Source organism: Electrona antarctica, assembly GCF_951216825.1.
Source record: "Electrona antarctica genome assembly, chromosome: 13".
In the NCBI taxonomy this organism is placed as follows: Eukaryota; Metazoa; Chordata; class Actinopteri; order Myctophiformes; family Myctophidae; genus Electrona; species Electrona antarctica.
In genome coordinates this window covers 10669086-10694226 of record NC_136794.1, presented here as the reverse complement: position 1 = coordinate 10694226, position 25141 = coordinate 10669086, and the positions used below count along the sequence as shown (strand labels likewise).

The 25141-nt window shown below is 42.3% G+C and overlaps 1 protein-coding gene across 5 annotated transcripts in view; it reads left to right on the top strand.

Annotated features, from left to right (window-relative positions):
• nalcn (sodium leak channel, non-selective) overlaps positions 1-25141 on the top strand; it is a 127520-nt gene that overhangs the window by 2769 nt on the left and 99610 nt on the right. For 3 of the 5 annotated variants that reach the window (XM_079517971.1, XM_079517970.1, XM_079517968.1), the window contains exons 2-11: positions 3425-3545; positions 3716-3777; positions 4383-4523; positions 7779-7961; positions 10098-10181; positions 11058-11197; positions 11490-11618; positions 14243-14397; positions 18084-18226; positions 18488-18592. In XM_079517971.1, coding sequence (XP_079374097.1) covers positions 3736-3777; positions 4383-4523; positions 7779-7961; positions 10098-10181; positions 11058-11197; positions 11490-11618; positions 14243-14397; positions 18084-18226; positions 18488-18592 — 1122 coding nt within the window. In that variant the 5' untranslated portion in view covers positions 3425-3545; positions 3716-3735. The remainder of the gene's footprint in view (positions 1-3424; positions 3546-3715; positions 3778-4382; positions 4524-7778; positions 7962-10097; positions 10182-11057; positions 11198-11489; positions 11619-14242; positions 14398-18083; positions 18227-18487; positions 18593-25141) is intronic. The other 2 variants (XM_079517969.1, XM_079517972.1) reach the window with 2 other exon arrangements.

Here is a 25141-nt window from a genome sequence, read left to right as displayed (position 1 = left end):
GATGTAGAGGTTGTTGTTTAATTGCGTCCCTTAACTATACACTGCGTTTTGGGATGCAAAATGCACCCTATTTTAATCTCTGCTTAAGTTGAAGGTATTGTGCAATACTTTCTAGAGTGCATCTTTTAAGAGTAGTACTGCACAAAATAAAGTTAGCTGAAGCTGAGAAAGATGCACACAGTTACAATGAATCTGCCCAGTGATTGCAATCTGCCCAGGAGGAATACGGCCTCTCACCAAATGGGAAACTAATTGCAGTCTTTGCTGTCTTACTCCCACATTATAGCACTTGCACCCTATAATTTCGCTTTCACTCTTTCTCAAATCTCAACCAGCATATGCCAACTGTAGCAATTACATCGCAAATTGCTTCTGACTACATGGGGACTACATGAGTAGGCAGGACAGTTTGTTTTTCTTGGCAAAAGCATGAAATGAAATAAAAAGTGCAAAGCCATTACATTGTTATCTGAAAATGGTCATAGAAATCTGTTTTTTAACCTTTTGAAAATCCTTATTTCCTTTTAATCCATTAAAAGGAATTCAACTTATTTGATTATAAGACAAGACATAGATTTAAACAGGGCATTCCTCTTCGTTTAGGCGTCAAATGTCATTGGATCCAAGAAAGATCTTCAAAAACATTTAGGGCTCCATCTTGCGCCACCCTTATCACTTATCCCTAAACGTATTTGCCATTTTTTACTATTTTGAAAAACATTTTAAAATTGTTCAACTAGCCATTGCCAGACATTGTGAGCTTGTAGATCGGCTATTTGAACTATTTTAAAAGGTTTTTTAAAATAGTAAAAGATGGCAAATTAGTTCAGGGTTAAGGGGAAACTTCTTTTCCCCCAAAAACGTTTTGTTTAGGTAAATTATCATAATTTTTTAAGTGGCCCAAAACCCAAATAAAACGATATTGCATTATATATGCAAATATAATAATGCCATATTCATTCATTGCATAATGAACATACTACAGACTGTATTTTCTTGCAATCATGGATCTTTGTTTGTGCGTGGTGTGCATTGATACATTCTGTTGATACATTCTGTTACAGTATGTGCTTTATGCTGTATTGTATGTTAATTATAGATATTTACCCTTTACTGTGAGTCAGTATAATAATCCTGCATACTTCCTGTCACTATTGAAACATCAATGTACCGTATCGTCAGCATGTCTCTCTCCACTAGGCCTATGCAATATGGACACAATCTAATATCAAATATGTGATGATACTATCGTATTGTGATTTTAATATCAATTTCTGTTTTACATTTTTCAAAAATAACTCAATGAAAAAGTGATTAAAAGCAGGAAAAGCCACCACGTACGCCAGGGGTCGGCAATAGGCGGCTCGCGGTCCAAAACCGCCCCCTCTGAAATTATTTCTGGCCTGTGAGATTATTTTGAGATTTTTTTTTTTTCTCAATATTGGACTGACAGTCCAATGTCCATGTGCTATATAATGTCCATGTGCTATAATGGCTATAATGTCCAAATAGAGAATATTCCGAAATTCCCACCTGAAGGATGCTTATTAAACTTGGCGAGCAGACAATAAGCAGCAGCAGTAGTCACACAGACAGGCTGGTTGCTTCTGCGCAGCGCACATGGACCTCATCAAAGTGCACTCTAGCTTCCGTCTTCTTGGGTGGAAACTAAACATTCTAAAGGTACTATCCATGCTTCATCTTGCTGTATAAATTATATTCTTTGCAAGCCAGCAGACAAAATGTCACGGCAAAGCCTTTGTGTAACTTCAAAACGGCTTTGCATTGATGAGCCCAGGTAGGACAAACACATTGTTTACTGTCCATATTCCTCTATAAACGGCCTGTTCTCACTGTTTCCAATTCCTTTTCTAGTTTCTCTTGGATAGTATGTGCTATTTCTCTTGTTAACTAGCTGCAGATTAGGCAAAATGTTTAGTGTCTTTTCTACACAAGGCAGCAGCTGGAATCTATTAACGATCAATTTATTCTCCGACGTTCGACGGTGTTGTGCACCGAAAGGGATGTGAATTATCGATTAATGCATTAATAGTTCATTGATATGTTTTGATAAGCTTATCGAACGATTAACCGGTTAGTTGATAAGCGGCGTTTTTGTAAAAACTCTGAGAATCTTAATTTCCCTCAATGGCTAACATACAAATCTACATTTTGCTGATATACAAAAATAATAGAAAAGGTATATTATATTCCTTAATCAAATATTTATTTAACCATTGACGATACAGGGCCAGGCAATGGCATCTTTGTATGTGCGTTCCTCGGCCACACCCGTGCGCAGACAGCATTTAATTCACAGAAAACCACCCAATGATTGAACCGCATAATTTTCGATTAATTACGATTAGTTATTAACTGTTAAGTTTAACCGACTAATTTCTTAACGGTGATTAATCGATTAACGATTAAATATTAACATCCATCCATCTTCAACCGCTTATCCGTAGTCGGGTGGCGGGGGCAACAGCTCCACCAGAGTGTTCCAGACGTCCCTCTCCAGAGCAACATTTGTGACTTTTTCCCTGGGGAATCCCGAGACGTTCCAAGGCCAGTGAGTCGATGTGTTTCCTCCAACTGCGCCTTGGTCTGTCCCGGGGTCTATTAACATCCCTACACCGAATATATTCAATCTCCAAAGTCAAACTCACAATGCGTCGTGCCGCCCCTCGATCATTGTGAGCTTTAAGATCTGGCAAAAGAGGGTATGAGAATAATAGTAGGCCTATGTAAAATCATTAAAATTGTAATTATGAGTTTGGCTCCACTACATGGTGGGTGGGCAACTCGTTTATTATGCCACTAATTAGCTAACATTATGATTAATTCTCTGTATCACACATGTAAGCATACTGTACTTGTAAGGCAGTCTGAAAAAAGAAAAGGAAAAAGAAAACAGCTACAGTTGATTATGCCCAGTAGCTGTACTGATTATGCATTTTATTTTGATTCATTCTCTGCCTCTCTGGGTATCCCCCCCCATGCCAATCACTAATCAAAGTAATGCGGAGAGAGAGAGTACAAGGAGGCTGACAGTGCAGGGAGAGCACCTGGCATGGGGGTAAAAATAGTCTTTATTGTTACCGGTAATTTACATTGAGATATTATATAAATTGACGTTAAAAAAGACAAAAAAAGGAAGAAAAAACTCACGACACCGGCGCCACACGCCGGCCCCCCAGTAGGAGTGAGTCCTGGGCAGAAATTGTCCCCAGGCAAAACTTAATTGCCTACCCCTGACGTACGCCATATCACATATTGTATCACAATACGATAATCCAAAATCCCAGATGATATCTCGCCTCATATCGCAATACCAATATTATACAGATATATTGCTCAACCCTACTCTCTGCACCAGTTTTCACTGCTTTTCTGACTTATCGTTCAATGAATGCTGCACCAGGAGGACCCCAGTGCCCGGGACACCCTCTCCCTTTTGACTCTTTAGTCTCTCTCTCTGGTTGGTCTCACCACCCCTCCGTGACCTGGGGATGAACGCAGCGGCACCAATGAGGAGCCTCACAGTGAGTCATGTGGTCCTTCTCTACTCCATCCTATCTCACAAAAACCTCAGTCACTCAGTCATTACAGAGTGTGTTGCATATATGCCTCGACGTACTGTAGATGTTGGTAGTGTACTGTTCACCATATATGCCATACTGTTGACTAACTGTTGTGTGTGTGTCATTCACAGGGTATGCCTGATCGCATGTTATGTGCAGTGCTGGAGCAATTTCAGCTTTACTTTTCCCTTTGGTATGTGCGCTTTGTCTCCATTCAGGGTCATTTCTTCTTGTGATCTTATGTTGAAATGGCCTTACAGCTCTTATTGTTTTCTCTCTTGCACATGCAGAGGAACACACACATACGCACATGCACACGCACACACGCAAATGCATGCACACAAGACACACTGTGCCTTAGGTTGTTCAGTATTATTATTGGGGAAGATCATGTTTGATCTTTTGTGATGGTAAGTAGTAAAGTACAGTGTGAATATACACATTTTTTGGTGTCCCATATGTGCAACATTGTGTATCACAGTGGCCATTCAACAATCCAACACGTCGTTTAGTTGAAGTGTACCTCTGTTCTGGCAATTCAAGTCCGGGTAACATATTGTGCAGGACACACAACATAGCACATGTATGTGTTAACTTATAGGGGAAAAAAAGGATAATATGTGGCCTTTTGTATTTCAAACCATACGTTAAGTGCACAGAAAGCTTAAACAGACTGTAATTGTTACCCTTGTGGTCCTGCGGATACTCAGACTTGGATGTAGCCAATCTGGATGCAGCTTTTTGCTCTTCTCTTAGCTTGGGTCACTGTGTGTGGTCTGTGACCCTCTTGTTTGTCAGATCCACTCTCTGTATAGCACGGCTAGTCCCAGCATGCTGAAGAGGAAACAGAGCTCGCGGGTCGAGGCTCAGGCCATGACCGACTTTGGGCCAGACGAAACCCTCGCCGACAGCACAGACATCTTCTGGATCAACAAACCAGTGAGTTTTCCTTTAACCGTATAAATTAAGGAATGATTACTATATGTCAGCATATCCCCCCCGTTCAACCCTTATTTTGAAGATCCAAAACACCGCGACCGGAACCGGATGTTGACTGAATGGTGTGTGTGTTGTCGGATTAGGTGTTGATCTCTCACTAGCTGATGAGAAGTACAGGCAGCGCCATTACAGCGACCGCTATGCTCCGTGCAATAAGAGTTGTTTTGAATAGAAATACCGCCTGGGATGGGGAATTGGAGATAAAAGCGACTGAAAGCGTGCGTGCGTGCCTGCGCGCGTGTGTGTGCGTGTGTAGGTGCACGCGCAAATCAAGATGGCGCAGTCCAGTGTTATGGCTGACAACCAGTGTTGTAACTAACGCCCTTACATCACATTACGTTACCTAACGGCGCTACTTTTTGCAGTAACTTGTAACCTAACGCTTTACATTTCCCAATTCCATAACGGCCTTATAGTTATTGTCCGTGCGTTACCCTCGTTATGGCGTTATTATGTTATTATGTCAACTTATGTGATCCAAGTGAAAAGTCTCCCCATACAGCGCCGTGAGTCTATCTGTCATACAGGCTCTGTGCTGACTGCTGCTGAGAGAGCACTTTCTGTGTTGTACTGTGTTTGTGCTCTCATACTAGCCTCTGAGCCCACATGGCTTCACACTCTAACATGAACAAAGCATGTCGCAGAAGAGGTCATTGATTGGCTAACGTAGGGCCAGATTTCAGGGTAAGCCAATCAGAGACAGTCTGACAGAGTAGGGCGGGTCTTACTCGTATGGCTGTGGCAGAGCCATATGTAAACACAGACACACAAACCCTTGTAACGCATACACAGAAAAGGCCGGTTGAACGAACATTATTACCACACGCTACAATGGCAAATGCGGATGACAGCGAGATCGGATGCTTTGCGGGTTGGAAATACAATAATTATTTTGAGTTCTTGTGGGTAAAGGACGACAAAAACATTGAGGTGAAATGCAAATGATGTGGCGGACATAAAGCATTGTCTTCAGCCAAGAAGAGCAATGCAAATCTAGTAAAGCATCTCAAAACAGTCCATGAGGCTACGAAACTTGTGGCCAACTTGTGGTATTTTGTTAAATACCTCTTGTGCATTGCACTGCACATACAGCAGCCTTACTGAAAAGCATCTCAATGTGCTTATTGAGGCTGAAAGCACTTTCTTAAGTTTATCCATCTTTTTTTTTGTTCAAATGTGAGGCAAATCATTTTACTGATAGTTTCTCTTTGTGAGGCTGAGCTTTGTTTGCTTGCCAATGTTGAAGATGTCTTCAGTTGATTGCACTTATCTTTCTGTAATGTCAGTCTGGCAAAGGAGTGTAGTTGATTTCCTTGAATACTGCCAAAATAGTATTGTTAACTTTACGGTGTAAGAAGAGTGTACTCATTTTGTATTTGATTATTATTTATTTTCTTCATATTGCACAGCACCATTTGTTTTGAAGGCAAGTTGAGGCTACAATAAAGATGCCTGTCAAAAGTTCTGAACATGTTTTATTGTTCCACTACATTTCATAATGTTAGGAGGGAGTTGTCTTTTCTCTTACTGTGCGACAGAACAAAAAACCTTCTTTTAAATCGTTTTTTATATTATTTAAGTAAAGTAAAGTAACTTGAAAATAGTTACTTTCATAATTTAATAACTAGTAAAGTAACTAGTTACTTTTTTAGATAAGTAACTTGAACAACACTGCCATCCGAGGCTAATGTGAGTAGCTTTTCGACTAGATCGGATCAAAACATTTATACAACTGAATAAACGTAACTTACCTTAATTGGCGCTTGCCGAGACTAATGATTAACGTAGGTTACGTGTTTCGGCGGGGAAAGTATTAAGCGTGTGATTCAGCCACTGTGCTTACTGGTCCATTTGTGTTGGATGATTGGTGTAGTTTAGTCTCACAGTAACAGCATTTTCAGGATTGGAGGGCAAAATCAATAAATGATAATACTGTCTACAGTAAAATCCTCATGTTTATTATTAAATCAATTTCTTTTTTCTTTATTTGAGCAGTGCTAACCGCTCCGACATGTGACTTTGTGTGTTTGTCGATTAGTCGGTAGCAGCACGGTTACTAGATCGCGGTACAGCGCGATCTAGTATGAAAATGACGACACTAGCGTTGACTTAGTCCCATTGTAACAATGGAATGCGGACGTGCTCATTCTATCTCAATGGAATAGTTCCAATGTTTGGAACTATAGCCCATAGCACCCCGCTTTGTGGTGAGATCAAAGCGTGTCACCACTCTCTCTAATATATTACGTCATGTGAGATCATGTGGGTCTATACATCATCATACATAAGCCCTTTTTCTCCCCCGAATTTAGACGTTATGCCAATTAATTCTATCCCCCTCCCTGCTTCCCTTCCTGAACACAGGCCAATTGTGTTTGTATAGACAAGTGGTTTTCCGAGGACCACCAGTGGTCCTTGAGGAGGTTCCAGGTGGTCCCCAGCTAAATGATGCAAAGTTGGTAACCAAATTGAGTCAAGAGTTAAATTATTGTTAAAGATCTGCGTTAGTCGTGTTTGCCTGTTGTCTCTCCTATCTATGGTACACCATCAATACCGCATGGAAAATAACAATAACTAAATAATCTTTATTTTTGGGTCTGAGAGGCTAAATGTCATCGAATGGTGGTCCGTGGCTCAAATGCAGAATAAACTAGAAATGCACTCAAATGACGAGCTGCCAACTTGCGCTTCGCACACAAGTAGGCCATGAATGGCCTATTTGTGCGCGAGCAGAACGCGCAAATTACCTCAACCAAGTTATTGAAACATCTGAGTTATATGTCTATATAAATCACATTCCAGATATCCACTACACCGGCTTCTAAATGTTTTAAGTGTCCTATATATAAGTTGTATATGTATTGTTTATGTAAAAACGGTGGTTCCCTGATTGGCTGAGGGTGTCACGGTGACACCCTCAGCCAATCGGGGAACCACCGTTTTTTTTTTGACACTGTCACCAAAAATTCACAATCCCTGATTGGCCGAGGGTGTCGCCGACATACGCAGCCGAAAACAGTACTTGCGCCGCTCTGCTCGCGCAAGTAATAATGGGCCTTGATATGAAAAGGGTTGACGCTCGACTCTATTCATCTACCGTATTTGTAACTGAGGATTTAACTTTTCAAAGCAGTTCAGTCATTTTTGTTCCCTTTCCCCCCCAATACCTGCAACCCCTCCCCCATATTCTTTCAGTGGGTGCACACTCTGCTGCGGGCCTGTGCCATCATCAGTGTCATTTCCGTGTGTATGAACACCCCCATGACGTTCGAGCATTACCCCCCACTGCAATACCTGACCTTCACGCTGGACACCATGCTCATGTTCCTCTACACGGCCGAGATGATCGCCAAGATGCACATCAGAGGAATCGTCAAGGTTGTTTCTCACTACTACTACTGCTAACGTATGGAAATGGTTCAAAGTTGATGCATTGAGGAGTTTGTATGACAGACGGTGCCTACTATTGCCGTTTGTGGCTTTTGGAGATGCGCTCTATAGTCATGCCAAAGTGTGAACTAAGCATGCAGTTATAGCACCACCACAGTATTTCCCATAGGATTTATTTTTGAGTGGTGCAACCACTCCAAGGAACAGCAATGTCCGTCCTAACCTATGTGACTATGTCCTAAGTACTATGTGACTATGTTTAGAGGACCAGTAGGGGCAAAAGTGGCGCTGTTGTGCCAGAAACAGAGAGACACAGCTGTGATTTTTAACTATAGGAAGGCGGTTATGTTCAAGGGAATTGGTCCAGCGGTGCCAGAGATTAGCTGTTCAGTCACACAGACAGACAAACAAACAAACCAACAAACAAACGGGGGCAAAAACGAAATCTCGGCTGCCCAACCTGGCGAAGATGATAAATAGGACTTAATTGGTCACTGCCCTTATCTTCTTCTTGTATGGAGCTGCAGGTCGGGATCAATCGACGCGGGTGTAATTAGACAGAGTTTTCTTAAAGAAATACAGAGAATAAAAAGGCATCTGGCACATGAAAGTCCCTTTTAATTATTGCCATGGAAAGTGCGGACAGTTTAATTGGCAAATCAAGCATAATACTCGCACAGACAGACAGCGAGGCATATGGCAGGCACAAAATCAGTGTGTTTCCAGGAACGAGACGAGAGAAAACACTGGAGTAATTTCGGCATTTCCTGCTGTTGCCTTGAACCCGCATTTTAACATTAATCAGTGCCGTGTAATGTGAAAAGGAGGATCTGTAATAATTTCCCACATTATGTGGGAATGCGCAATGAAATTCAACACGTGTCGACATGTGTCACATTGGTGTGATTAGTCGATATTGCCAGCAGCATGGACCTTGAGCACTGATGTTAATTGAACACTGAGGCCCCTTTTCCACCGGTTGGTTCCCAAACCGGTTCAGTTCTTTTTGGTTCTTAGTCCATGAGCCAGAGCTCCAACATTGGAACGCTAGTGGGCAAAACCATACCTATATTAGATTGTTATCACCATGAAACTTCCCCAATTACTTACACGAAGACAATGATTTATTGCATTACAAATTTTACATTTTTAAATATGCAAATGAGGCATTATGTAGGAAAATATGCAAAATAATAGAAAATATGAAAAAGCAACTACTGTGGAAGGGTTATCGTGTATTCATTTACTTGTATTGATCCTATAAACAATTTAATATAGGTCTAGTGGGTTTCCCACTGGGAACCAACCGGTGGAAAGGGGGTCAGAGTGTATCCAAGAGATTCAATTCACCCCTCACAGATCCATTTACGCTAACGCTATAGTACTTACTTTATGATATGTTTTATGTTTGTTTATTTTATTTTAAAGGATCACCTAGTCTTCCTACTCCTGAACATACAGACATGAAAGAAAGTATAGGACACACACTGGACTTTGGTTCCGTGCTGTTGTGCTCTGTAAATAAAGTGGATTGGATTTGATAATACAGTATATACCGTGTTCCCTTATGCGTGTAGCCATTGAGCCGGTGGTCGCTCAACCCCTTAAGAGCTGTTAACACACCTCCTTAAGTGGTAATTATGATTACCTATGTTTGTTGGCCCCACGGCATTTGTTCTCGCTTCTATGGTTTCATAATTATTTGTCTTGTTTACCATCATGCAAATGTGGGCTGTTTGGGGTTGGTGTTTTAAACTATTTTCTTTTCCTTCACTGCCATTGCAGTGTTATCTGCAGTACTTATGTCCCCTGGACATTTTCCCCAATAAAGCCCCCCTTTCGTCAGTCTTTTATTGGCGTGTCACCACCTCGAAACAAATTCAGTGAAGAGGCAAGGCTCTCTGTGCTCACACCCCTAACAGTGGGCCAAATTACAGTGTCTTCGCTTGACAGAACACATGGTGCTTTTCTAATAATTCCTTTACTAATTATGTCTAAGTGGATACATAGCGTTTTACCTATGTACTGTATCCACTCATTTGTGTGGTCATTATCTCCTTTTGTTGGTATAGGGTAATGAATCTCTCTCTCTCCTCTCTCTCTGTGCCTTTCCTCTCCACTTAGGGGGATAACTCCTATATGAAGGACCGCTGGTGTATGTTTGATGGAATCATGGTGTTCTTCATCTGGGTATCCCTGGTGCTGCAGGTATCAATGTTGATTTCGTCGACTAATACTATGACAAAAAATGTTCGGCGACTGCCTTTTTTCTTTTTTCCTTTTTTTCAATGTATTTTTATTGAGGCTCTGAGATTTCACAACTGTTCAATCACAATTCAATGTATATAGAACCACACATTTTTCTTTTTTCAACATAACATAGGAAAACAACAAGAACCACAATACGGACATTACAATGCACAGACAAAAAACAAACACAAAAAAAAAAGACAAAACGAGTACACCACAGTCTTGACATGATTACATTACAGGTCACCAGAGCCTTTGTTATTCACTACGACTGCCTTTTTTCACTGACAAAAACGAAATCGAAACTAAATGAAAACTAACCTATGATGACTACAACTAAGACTAACTATATTCACAATTTCGTCAACAAATAAAAACTAGTCTAAAATGTTAGCAAGTGACTAGTGGACAAGAGATCCAGTATAAGTCATTTTCCACTTTGTTGTATGCTGAAAATAGCCGATCTACAAGCTCACAACGTGTCGCTGAAAATGGCAGATCTACAAGCTCACAACGCGTCGCAGCGGCTATTTTCAGCAAGTGTAAAATCAGTCATTACGACGGCATCAAGGCCCGCCAAAATACATTTTAGTTGACTAAATTAACTGTAGATTTAGTCGACTAAAACTAGACTAACACTAAGTCATTCCTGGTGACTAAAATGTCACTAAAACTAAATTAAGACTATTCAAGAGACTCTGACTAAAACTAAAATCAAAAATTGCTGTCGTACAGTATCTATCCCTAGTGCTGCTGCTGCTGCTGCGTTTGCACAGGCTTGCTGCAAGGCATTTCTGCTGCCTTATTAATCATCCATTTTTCTCTTTGTCTTAGGTGTTTGAGATAGCGGAGCTCGTGGATCAGATGTCTCCTTGGGGGATGCTGAGAATCCCCAGAGCGCTCATTATGATCCGCGCCTTCAGGATCTACTTTCGCTTCGAGCTTCCCCGCTCACGCATCACCAACATCCTCAAGTATATAACGCAATTATTGTGCTGGCCATCGCACTCCTTAAATACAGCGACCATAACACATTAATAGTTGTACATGTACAGATGTAATAACATCATAATGCCATTACAGCTGACATTGAGACATCCTTTCTTCCCCGCCCTCTCTCTCTCTCTCGCTCTCTCTCTCGCTGTCTCTCTCTCTCTCTCGCTGTCTCTCTCTCTCTCTCTCTCACGCTGTCTCTCTCTCTCTCTCTCTCTCTCTCTGTCTCTCTTGCGGTCTCTCTCTCTCTGTCCCTTTTCACACTTCCTCCAGGCGATCGGGGGAGCAGATCTGGAGCGTGTCGATATTCCTGCTCTTCTTTCTTCTCCTCTATGGGATTCTGGGTGTTCAAATGTTTGGAACATTCAACCATCACTGTGTTACTAATGACACAGAGTTTGGGTAATAATACAGTTTTCAGTTTTTTTTTCTTTTTTAGAGTTTGTAATATTTTGTGATGCAAAAGTTATGAAACATGCACTGCACTGCACAAAACACGGTAGAATTGATCCACACATTTGTAATTACCTGGCATTACCATACCTTTGCAGCTTACAGTACATACTGTACAGTATGTGCTGTTAGGAGTTGCACACCAGTGTTGTGCAGTATACCAACGATAGTCGATTTACAAGCTTACTATGCGTCACTGCGATGTAGATTTACTATCTTCGGTAGAAGTACAATGGGGCTGGAACTGCTCGGATGGGTGTATGTTTGCGTGAATTGGTGATGTATAATTTGTAAAATGATGTGGATAATGTCACTTCATGAATGCAGAACATATTCAGCTCTATTTGTTCCTAGCTATATAGTCACTCTATAGTTCATATTTTCTCATGATTATCATCTCAATGAAAATCATGCCTTTTAAAATACCCCCCGCCCCTACCCCCCCCATTATCTGAGAATATTTCGCGAGAACAACAGTGCTTGTGAATGGTGTGCATGTACGCGTGCACCGTGCATCCGCGTAAAGGAGGTTATTATGTAGATGATGGGAGTGATGATGATAGCAGGAGCCCTCGGGGAGACAAAAGAAGGGGTGGTGGTGGTGATGGGTGGGACGGGGGGGGGTTAGGAGGGAGGGGGATAGACTTGGTACAGCCATCACCGCTCGAGCCGCGAGCTGCCATGAGCGTGCGTGTTAATCATAATAATCAACATCTCCTACATTTTCCTTGCTATGCATGTGTTGATGCTCATTCCCGCTGTACGCTGTGTGCCCCCCCCTCCCCCCATAGCCCCCCATCTGTCTCTGCTCCCATTGACGAGTGCCTCAGGGACACGGCATACATTGACCTTTTGCTGGGAAGAAAGATAGCGGAGGACATTTTCACATTTCACAGACGTCTGCAAACATTCTCCCAAAGGTGGCGTGGCTGTGATTTGTTGGCTGCCTTCCTTCTCCTTTTCCGTAAACCCACCCCACCCAGCCCCACTATGCTTTTAGTGAGGCATTTTAGAAAGATGTCACAGTCAACGTGGTATGTCTAATCTCTATCAGCCATTTGCCCTTGGTTCAAAGTCACAGTTCTGCCGCCTCTCACACACCCAGCGAATTTGATTGAGATTGAGAGTGAAATGGCAGGGGAGTGTGAGAGACTGTTGCGGGTATTTCCATGAGATGAGAAGGATATTATGAATAAAGTGGTGTCTCCGTGCATTCCACATGTCAAGATGATTCCAATTGACCTTGCTTTGAAACTGTGTAACAAAAGACACACCTGTAGATTCATAGGAATTATACAAGTAGTCCATCCATGGGTGATGCCATTTTCTTCAGCTCCACATTGTGTTTGATCACAGCCTCTGAATCTTTGTTCCCATGGAGAAAAGAAACACCGCTTTATACACGAGATTCCTGGCCACGCCCCCTACTTCCGCTCTGGCGTCTTTTCTCGGAGCGATTGTCAGAGTGTTCCTGTTGCCTTCATAGTGATTCTCGTTCTATGGATTCTCGCACTTTATAACTAACTGATTAATAATGCAACAACCCGTTTGAGCACGGGTAGAGAGCATATTATGTCTTTGGGGATGTTGAAAGTAAGGTTATTTCATCAGCTTGACACCCACGCCAGCCCAGCTGCCATACAGACAGAGTTTTATGTGGCAATTGCTAACATGGTAAATCTTGACTCTCCTGAGTCCTGACTGCAACTCACTGTCATGTGACAATGATTTCCTATCAAATTCTCTATAACAAATAATGATTAATACTCTTGAATATGTTTGGTTTTGCTTTTGACTTGGAAAAGTGTCCGTTTCATGGTATTGGTGGACCGTCCACCTCTCATTTGGGGCTTCATTCATCACCGCTTTGTTATGAACCAAGTTGATTCCTTTGAATAAGGCACAGTGACATTAGCCATTAACCAGCCCACTATAATTAGCTGTATCAGGATTCACCACTATGCCTGTGATTGCCCTTTGTGATACGGCAATAAATTATCCCTTCTCCTGTACCCCTTAATAAACAATTTGGATGAATGTCTGGCTGGCCAATTTAAAGGCATTAATTTTCATTAGACAAATCAAGCAGCTCTTGGAATAACACCTGTGGCTAAAAGGTGTGTGTGTGTGTGTGTGTGTGTGTGTGTGTGTGTGTGTGTGTGTGTGTGTGTGTGTGTGTGTGTGTGTGTGTGTGTGTGTGTGTGTGTGTGTGTGTGTGTGTGTGTGTGTGTGTGTGTGTGTGTGTGTGTGTGTGTGTGTGTGTGTGTGTGTGTGTGTGTGTGTGTGTGTGTGTGTGTGTGTGTGTGTGGTTGTAATTCCCATCAGTCTCTGTCCTCAACAAACGTTAATTACACAATTACCTTTGATATGATCAATTCAAATACAGTACATAGGCATGACTTACATATGACCTTGACGAACAAAAGACATATTTTGACTTACTGTATATCTTACTACTTACCGGCTTTCACCTGTATTGTTCTGTATTTCCTAACATTATTTCATTTACCTATTTTTATCGCACCATCAGTCGAAAAGTCCTATGTGACGTGTGTGTTTCCCACTATGGTTAGCAATGTGACATGGAACAGCCTGGCCATCCCAGACACCCACTGTTCCAATGATTCGGAGGGCTACCAGTGTCCTGCAGGCTTCAAATGCGTGGACCTCATGGAGGATATGGGCCTCAGCAGGCAGGAGCTGGGCTACAGCGGCTTCAACGAACTGGGTAGGACACACACACACACACACACACACACACACACACACACACACACACACACACACACACACACACACACACACACACAACAAAAACACGTGGCACTGTACCAGTGGCAAAGTGGCCTCTCTATAATACCTGTATTGTGCAGCTTTGTACTTCATCAAGAAGAATGTGGTGGATGTAAAGCTTGCTGTATGTTTGTTTGTTTTTGCGTGCGTGCGTATGCATGCGTGCGCGTGCGTGCGTGCGTGCGTACGTATGCGTGTTTACACCAGCTTTAGCGTGAAGCTGTGCCACTTAGCAGCATGCTCCATTCCTGTCTTCTGAATGGGGCCTAAATCCTGTGTCAGTACACAGCAGTGACAGCACAGTGGCTCTAATCTTTAAATTGCTGTGAAGGAGAGTGAGAGAGCTTAGTGGAGCAGCACAGCACACATCTTGATACAGTCTTAGACATACCGGTGTGGGGACTGATTATTATTATAGTACATATCATTGCTTTTGTAGACACCAGACACCAGATTCTACAAATGTCTTCTAAATCATGACAGTTTTCAGAAAAACCTGTGTTTCTATGTCAGTGGTTCTCTAGGTTTTTCATGTCAAGGACCCCAAAAACTATGAAATTGGCAGCCAATCCCCATCTGAAAACATGTTCCAGGGACTCCCCCAGAAGCAAAGATTAGAGTTAAAAACGTTCACTGTGATAGAATATATAATCAAATTTTCACGATTTTTCAAAAATAGCAGATCTACAAGCTCGTAGGGCGGCACTCGGTGCCGCACTATGAGCTTGTAGATCTGCTATTTTTCAATAGCTAAAGTATAACATAATGCTTAAAACACCAAAAGGGGTTCCTGTCCAGAATGGGTTAATAGATATCAGTGTTATGGTTGAAATATCCTTGTTTGTCGAGCATAGACGATAGGCATACAGTATTTATGTTATTTCACAAATGGTGTTTGTTTATATGAAGGATGTTCAGACGTAGACATTTTTGTCTAGTAGCATGTTGTGACTGGTCAGATATGACTGCTTGGTTTGCTCTGTTTCTAAGAACGAGTGTCCTTTGGTCTTCTAAAAGAACCTTTGTTCTTTTTTTTGTGAGTGAACAAACTGTTGTTTATCACATGAGTACATCCACACAGAGCATTAATACAACACTGCGATAAAGCGACGCAACATTTAGTCAGATCTAGGTTAATTGAGTTTTCACCCCAAAATGACCTGCTATGCATGCGTGAGGCATAAATGCTTTTATTGTGATTGAATTTATTAATTTGGTAATTGCCGTATCGTGCATTTTACCTTCAGGCACTGGAACCATAATAAATGACAACCACGAACACCAGTTACATTTTTCAACAAAAACATATTTCTATTAGTGGAAAAACTAGGTTGTTCGTGTCTGTTTCAAGTATTGTTATTATGAGTCTTTTTCTTCCTCGGGCATGTTTCATATGAGTGGGTTCATTCATAGATCTCTCTATGACCCCATTTCCAAGCAGACAAAGAATGTAATAGTTGCAGACAAGCTAGTAATACTTAAAACTCTTTTAGATCAGACCCGTCAAATAAACATGCTCTACTTTGAGGAACCAAAATTGACCAACTGTTGTTCACTCTTTTGGGAACTCAAAAAGGAAGAACTTTATAGCAGCCAATTGGCACTGATTTTCTCACAATCCTGTACTCCTCCCAACTTGCAGGCTGATCTCAATGAAATAAACTTTTTATTTATTTAGTTTTAAATGAAGGAAAGGCAGAATGTAAAATTACCCCTGGCCAATGCTGCAACACCTCCAAATGTCATGTTTTCAAACAGTCTTTGTGTTATTTAAATCCAATGCTCCAATATCCTAGATTGATTGATTGATTGAATACTTCAGGTCCTGGGTATTCAATTCATAAGCATGACATGAAAAATCATCACCAAACATAATAAAGATATAGATATGCCTTGCGGCATGTGTCTAGCAGACACCTTTCATTATTTTAATAGCTCGATGGTGCACTTTTTTTTCATCATTAGCTCATTACAAATTATTAATCATTACAAATGAAAAGTGAAGCTCAAGATGTTTGTCTGCTTGGAAGGCCAGATCTGAAGGCAGGCACGTTCATTGTTGCAAGCTGGCTTACATCAGGCGCGCCATCAGACGCTCAGAAGTGCGGGGACAATTTATTATTACCGGTAATATTTTCATGACGTTTGCTGTTTGTTTTCGTGTACCGGTAGATCCGAAGAATTAACTAACTATAAGCACTAGCTGGTTAAAGAATAGATTGTAAATATGAAAATAATTTCCTGACTTTCTATCTAATTCCCTGACTCTCTATTAACACCATGGAGGCCCAGGGCGGAGATCTCCGTCAAGTTCAAGTTCATGGTCAAGTGCCCAAGGCGGCGATTGATAAATAGGACGGAGATTAATGATATCAAAACCGATCGCATCCTCCACAGCCTAGGAGCGCTTGTTGCCCAATCCGATGACGTGTCAAACAGTGACACGTCATCGAAAATGTTCCCTGCCTGTTTAGCGGATGAAAACGAAAATCTTAAAACGTTCATAACTCGCGATCTAAATCATCCCGTCTAATTCTGAAAAGATCCTGTGTTAGACGGCGCTCCGCTAGTCGCAATAGATTTATTCTTACCTCCCGTTGTTGTCGATCGACTCTAGAGTGGTGTGGCTATTGTTAGCTGCTACACAGACATTCACAACAACTTCCGGTGCACCGGTATAAGTGGTCCGGGCGCTATAAATGATGGGCACATTTTAGTAATGGATTAAATAGGTCCGGGCAAGCAAGGTGTTAATAAGGGACATTCAAACTCATAGGCCCTCGTGAAAGTTCTAAGAACTAGCCTACATGAAACATTGGATTGCATAAACATCACTTAGTAATAAGGAAGACAGAATAAATAATGAACATATTATAGATAATAAATGATATTGTAATAGTATACACATAGAGTTCTTCACGGGTTCAAAATGATGGAGCCAAACCCTAATGGACTCCGGAAATTGGTTTGAGATCAGAGTGGTGTGGCGTGCTCTCTAGGCTTTCACTTTAACTGATGGGGAAATAACTTCTTGTTCCCCCATATATTTCGCTGCAGTGATCTGATCCCTGGCCTGGTCAGCCAGTCACAGCAGCCCTTTTAAAAAATATATATATATATAATTTTTCTTCCACGAATTTGCAACCCATTTTTTTTTCACCCAGTGTCAATTATCTAATGTAATCCTGGGCGCTACACTTCCTCTGCCAACCTGGGGGGGGGGGGCAGCGGACTGACCTCATGCTCCCCAGTCACAGCAGCCCTTGATCATTCCTAGCAGCCCGAGCCTCTGCTGTTTTCACACTTACTGCAGCCAGCATATACAAAGAACGATGTTATGTATTATGCTTGTCTGACATCTTGAGAGAGAGAGCAACTGCAGAATGGTCGTGCAGCCAATTCTACGACGATTGCGCAACAAAATGGGAATGGTGCGACCAGTGCCGGGTCGGGGAAAATCTCCCAATAGTGCGGGGAGCCGGGGACATATAGACCCTTCTGATCCCCCCTTTGGCTTACAGGCACTATTTTTGCTAAGTGATTGATTGCTAAGACTGTTTTTTGAATGTGGATCTCTCTCTCTCTCTCTGTCTTTGTCTCTCTCTCTCTCCCTTGACTCAGGTACCAGTATTTTTACAGTGTACGAGGCTGCATCCCAGGAGGGCTGGGTGTTCCTCATGTACAGAGCCATCGACAGCTTCCCTCGCTGGCGCTCCTACTTCTACTTTATCACCCTCATCTTCTTCCTCGCCTGGCTCGTCAAGGTTAGAAACAATAGAAAACCCCACTCCACTCCAGCCCGTCCCCACCCCCTCCCACCCCGACCAGCTCTTTACCATGTCCTCTCTCACCTGGCATTGCTCAAATTGGGGGAAATGGACTCTCAATATCTAATCACCACTGTTCCTGCTCCCCTCTGGTCTTGGGCTAGACATAACAACTAATCTCCGCTGGTTCATTTTCACTCCCAATTATTAGTTTCTCTGTCCATCTCCCTGACCCGTCTCTCTCTGTCTCTCTGCCAGAATGTGTTCATTGCTGTGATCATTGAGACGTTTGCTGAAATCAGAGTGCAGTTCCAGCAGATGTGGGGCTCAAGGAGCAGCACCACCTCTACAGCTACAACACAGGTAAGGCCACCACACAATATGTGCTCACACAGACACACGCTCACAGCATTGACAAGACTAGTACACTGCCTCTTGATACTGTAACCCCATGACAAACTCTTGTCTGTCCCTTAACCCTGGTCTTGAGGAGGTCACACTGATGGCTCCATGTTGTGACCTCAGCCGGACATTTAGAAAAGGCCAGCTGCACCACGTTATTCCCCAACACAACTGACATGAAAGGAGAAATAGTCAATTGTAGAAACAGGATTAAGATCAGCATAACTTCTAATGGGCCATTCACAGTACACCAAGGCACTGTGGGCCATATCTTACGTCAGAGTCCCATCCATCCATCCAACTTCAACCGCTTATCCGTAGTCGGGTCGCGGGGGCAACAGCTCCACCAGAGAGCTCCAGACTTCCCTCTCCAGAGCAACATTTGTGACTTCCTCCTGGGGGATCCTGAGACGTTCCAAGGCCAGTGAGTCGATGTGTTTCCTCCAACTGCACCTTGGTCTGCCCCGGGGTCTCCTCCCAGTGGGACGTGCCTCGAGGACCTCCCTAGGGAGACGCCCGAGAGGCATCCTAACCAGAGGCCCGAAACACCTAAGCTGGCTCCTTTCCAGGCGAAGAAGCAGCGACTCTACTATCTCTCATGTGACTGAACTTCTCGCCCTATCTTTAAGGGAGATGCCAGCCAAGAAAACTCATTTCGGCCGCTTGTATTCGCAACCTTATTCTTTCGGTCATGACCCACACTTCATGACCATAGGTGAGAGTAGGAACGAAGATCAGAGTCCCTAAATCCGTAATTTGGGGATTTAGCAATGTGTATAAGCTAGGCTATCTTGGTCTTTGGACACCAGCCTAAATCCCTAAAACACCTCCACTACCCGTTACATTATGCATAGGTGTGGTTTGGGCGTTACAATAATGAAACTAATCACCGTGCCACATGCCATTGCCTTTAAGAGAAGACTGCGCAAACAATGTCCCCAGTGCAATCTTGGCTCTCACCCTCTTTACCCATGGTAGAGCGACGCTTCGCTGCCTTGGAATAAAATTATATTTCATACAGAAGGTTGTTTTGTGTGTCCAGCAAAGTTGCTAGAGTCTCTATCCACTCTGCAGCCTCACTGAGGCATTGGACAACCCGGTTAGTTACTCTCTAGCCTTTGTTTGCCTTTCAATAAAACGACATTTTATAGTGATACATATTACGTACATGTTACTGATTATATATAATGTTATATTATGCACAATGAATGGATGAAACTGAACAGACCGAATGCAATTGCGCACAACACACAGCACAAATATTATCTACTTTGAATAGTCTATTATCTTATATAAACACAATTGACACAAGGAATTGACAATCTCACTTCTGCTGACTATAGGACATTTTTAATCGCAGAGATTCGTGGAGAATTGGGAGAGAATGAGACCTGTAATAAGTCTTATTTATAAAACGAATAAAATATTCCAGAGCATGTTTTTTTTTAGATAATTTGATCCCACAATTTTGCAACCCATTTTACCCAGTGTCAATTATCTAATGCATTGGTTCTCAACCTTTTTTCACCAAGTACCACCTCAGAAAATATTTGGCTCTCCGGGTACTACCATTATGACATTACATCAAACAAATACAGTAGCGTACACCTAAACTATCCCATCCTATTCACACAGGAGGGAGATTTGAAGGGCACAACTGACTCTGAAACGTCCACCACTGCAGTTTTTACGTGCAGCTGCTGCTGGACAAAATATTCTCTTTAAACTTTTATAGTTCAATTTTAAGCCACTGCGTTGCCACTGTTTAGTTTGTTGTGATCCGTGAACGCATCGTCGGCAGTGCTCGGCACAAAGCCAACAACAAGGGTTGTACCTACCCTAGGGGACACGGGGAGAACATGCAAACTCCACACAGAAAGGCCCTTTTGCCAGCCACGCCTCGTGTATGGGCACTGATGACGCGGAGGAAGGCGCATTCCAGAGCATGTTGATGGCATCATGCGGCCACTACCGCAGGGTTCGCTTCCCAGCGACAGGGGTGAAAGGCAGGCCTGCCGCCAACTTGGCAGAGTGCTTCAACGAACACAAATCCAGTGTTCACTTTTAGGGAAACCGGCATGTCCTTGTTAGTACTGATCCCTGCTGGGACCCATTATGAAAGTAAATAAAATAACATTTGATATACTGTATAATGTAAGTAGGTTATTTCAATCGCTGATCGCTCATGTGCATGTGTATGCGTGAGTGTTTACAGTGCACGTGCACATGTAAAAATCCACAGTACACCAGTGCCTGCTGTATGCATGCGCACCCATGTCGGCGAGTGAAATGGCACAGTGATTTGACGCAACAACCTGTCAGGGACAGACTGGCAGTGCAGAGTGAGCCCCTGGGCTACTGAAGTTGTTGCTACAGTGTCTTGGAGAAGAGAGGGCATTTGGAGGGAATTGCTATTAAGGATTAATGTCATACTGATTATTGTATTTGTACACAAAATGGATTTTAAAACATGTATTTCTAATCAATGTCTTACATGATCAGTTCTGTCCAGTGACTAATGGCATATTAGACTGTTTTGCTCAGCCACATGTGCATGTACTGTTTAGTGTTTAGCACAGCTGAAATGTTGACTTGGATCTTATTATATCGTCTCTCTCGGGTGGTAACCTCATATGTCCAAAACTGTTACTCTTCAGGATTCAAATTGCAGCATTGCAAACGTGTTGATCTGCTACTTTTGATGATATGATGAAGTAGGGCAGGGTTCCCCAATTCATTTTCCCCAAGGGCCATATTTTGACTAGGGTACCAGGCTGGGGGCCGAGTCCGCACGCGCGAGGTCCCATTTGAAAAGGATGCCCAGTTTGACATGCATAGGCTACTGACCCCCATTTAATGCCATTTATGTCTGGGACAAAAACAAATCTATTTTTATATTCTTCCAGGGGCCACAAGGGGGCGCTGCCCGCGGGCTGTCTATTGGGGAACCCTGAAGTAGGGCATTAGTTTACGAAAAAACACAAAGTTCTGCTTGACAGCAACTATATCTTTTGACCAAACTCGAATCAGATGTTACCGTTATCAGGCGTGCCAATGAAGTTAGCCCCAAAAGGAATATCATGGTACTGTATAATACACCAGGACTTCCCTGTAGGCGACTGTGGCTCAAGAGGTAGAGCAGGTCGTCCAATGATCCATGGGTCGGCGATTCGAATCCCGGCTCCTCCTGGCTAGACACTGAACCCCAAATTGCTCCCGATGTGCTGGTTGGTACCTTGCATGGCTTCCGCCGCAATCGGTGTATGAATGTGTGTGTGAATGGGTGAATGTAATGCACAATCTATGTAAAGCGCCTTGGATAAAGGCGCTATATAAATGCACCATTTACCATTTACCTGTAACAGTATATGCTGTATGCCCTCCTATAAAGACTACTCTCTACACCTACTGTACTCTACATGACAAATACCTTGGGATAACTTCTGTTGTGATTAGCTGCAATTCAAATACAATTACTTTGACTTGACTCTACAAAATAATTCATAACATTTTACCATTTGCTATTACTGCATGTCATTTCCTCGGTATAATGATCTTTCAAATAAACATTGGGTTTAGGCACGGCAACAATCCATCTCAGACAGAGTAGGAGAGAACACGTCTCTCTGTATGCCGGGAGGCATGACGGAGCACGTAGTCAAAGCACCCCCAAATAACAATCACTCTGCCAAAACAATCAATACAGACTGATGAGTCTTTGAAAACAACACCTCTGCAGATAGACACAAAGGAAAGAGCAGGGTGAGTCATATCATTTCAATAGCGTCACCTTCTTAACCCATTTTGGGCGGGAACCCCTTTTGGTGTTTTAAACATTATGTTATAATTTAGCTATTGAAAAATAGCAGATCTACGGTGGCGCGCTACGAGCTTGTAGGTCTGCTATTTTTGAAAAATCGTGAAAATGTTTATTTTCAATTGCATTATTGAAAATAAATTACAATTACATTATGGAGGTCTTGACAAGGCCCTTTTTCACTTTATCAAATTGTACACTGTTTATTAGCATCGAATGCCTGTTGCGTTACACCAGTATCAGTTTCCTATCAAATTTTGTTAACTTCCGTGCCTCGGTTTACAAATGGACTATGGAGCAGCATTCGGGACACGGGTGTGTGCAACGACAAGTCCGCTGACGGGTCGCGTGCTAGTGTGTGCAACGAGGCAGAGCTTTGCTTGCTTCGTGGACCACTGCCTCAAAATGCATATATCAATAATAGGCTATGATCTATCTTCGAACGGTTAAGGACTAGTTTATACAATTTTCTAAGTCATTGTGGTTAATAATTACTGTCATGTTAATTTCATGTGATATGCTGCTTCAATAGCCTACACTTTAACATGACAGAATGCAGTCAGAACATGAATATACACCAATAGAAACCAAAGCAATTCAAGACCTTGAAAACGGGTAAAAACAAACACGAAAAACACTGACAACAAGGCACCATTGCTGTCCGAGTTGTATACCAATAGGGTTGGAATCTGTTAAGATCATTACGTCATCAACATGAAAGGGCATCCTTGGCACTAGGGCATGATTTCATATCGAGGAATTATAGACAGTCCCACTGGAAGATTGCCCACAATTTCACACATTTCCCATACAGGATTCAGTCCTAGAGAATATACTGGGTTTTTAGTGATTGGTCACTTCAGACTCTTGTCTTGTCACACTTTGCATTCACACTTTATACCAGGGGTTCCCAAACTTTTTTGGACCAGGTACCCCTTTTGGGGTAGACATTTTTCCAGGTACCCCCTCATCTGCAGAAACCTTTCAAGCGCCCTGAGTCTTTTTGTTGTTTCTGCAGCATGCGTCCTGCTGTTATTGTTTGGGGTCACGACAGGTTGACTGATGTTGTAGTTTTAGTAATCATGTCAGCTATTGGCTCAAAGCAAACATGGGAGAAACACAATGAACAACAAAAATAAGTTTATTGCGCAACTTGGCATAAATGTCCACGTAGATAAACATAATTTTAATGTTAAAAAAAGTTTACATTTTTTTTTTTTAATTATTTCGGGTACCCCCTGGTTATGCGTCGCGTACCCCTAGGGGTTCGTGGACCCCACTTTGGGAACCGCTGCTTTATACCACGCCCATTCAACTTAGCAGAGTTTCAGAGTGTCAGACTATTTTTGAACCACAGCTATTTTTCCAGTGATTGGACAAGCACTTGCTTGCCCCATTTGCAATCTTGTAGAATACAACTCAAGACTGCATAGGCTGATTGAGAATTGAGATCTACTGTAGGTTTCAAGGGGAGAAATGATGAGGAAGCACTTTGAAGAATTTTTAAGGAGACTTTTAAAAGGAGAACTAGGATGTTAGCACAACGGCAGTGAATCGTAACGGCTGGCTTGTTGTTCTGCTAAATGCCAGGAAGACACCTTTTTACATTTGACATTTACATTTTCTACATGCATTTTGTCTTGTCACATCTTCTAGAATCTAGCTGAGCAATGGTTCGACTTTGAAGGTGAAGTCTCTTTATGATACTGAAGGAAGTAGTGTTCTGTGAGAATAAGATTGAATTGCTCTTATTTAAGGGGAATACCACTCATTTTCAACATTGAACTTGTATTATATAAATAATACAGACGGCACCAGAATTCCCCTCCCATCCACTTGCATTAAGTTGCTCACCCGCATGAGGCGTTTTCACTCCTTCTTCCGGGTGGGAAAATTGGTTGGCTCGCCCATTTGGGGCCTATCTACGTCATAGAATTACATTCAATTCAACAGAGCTTTCATGAACGCGCCGGGCTGAAAGCATGAACGAGCACCGCGAGTCGTGCGTGCGTGCGTCACATACGCAGCCATAGTGACGTAGATGGCCCAACTGCTGTTCGAGCTGCAGTGACTTTCGGCCACCATTTCACTTCAATGTTTCCTGGGCCGGGGCTTGGTTTAGCCTAGAATTGGAGGTCTAGAACTTGGATCATGTGATCAGTGACATCACAAAGATGTACTCTTTGGCCTGCAGAGTACACCTTCGTGATGTCACTGATCACATGACATGACGTTCTAGACCTCCAGTTCTAGGCTAAACAGAAGGGGAGAGACTTTTTTAAAAATTATTTCCACACAACAACTCTAAGTTACATTAACGACATGGTTCAATGTTAAAAACAATTGGTATTCCCCTTTAAATAGCCTGCTGCTATTCTCTGCCATTTTAATGGTTATTTATCTAATAGAGTTGGCCTGACATGAGCTGTTTTCACTGGCCTCTATTGTAGGCCTAATTCATTTCAGAAGGAAATGAAAGGGAAAAAAATCTCTTTGATGTTGCTGTCATAAAGCTTTCAAAGAATGTACCGTTATAGGTTTAATGTCTCATTTTACACCATTGTGTTTCTCTCCCCATACTTTGCATTTGTTTCACTTTATAATTCACAATAAGTGTAAGACTTGTAACTCGATTGCCGGGTAATCTTCAGACATCTGCTCCAGCCATATCTATTATGATTTTTATTACCTAT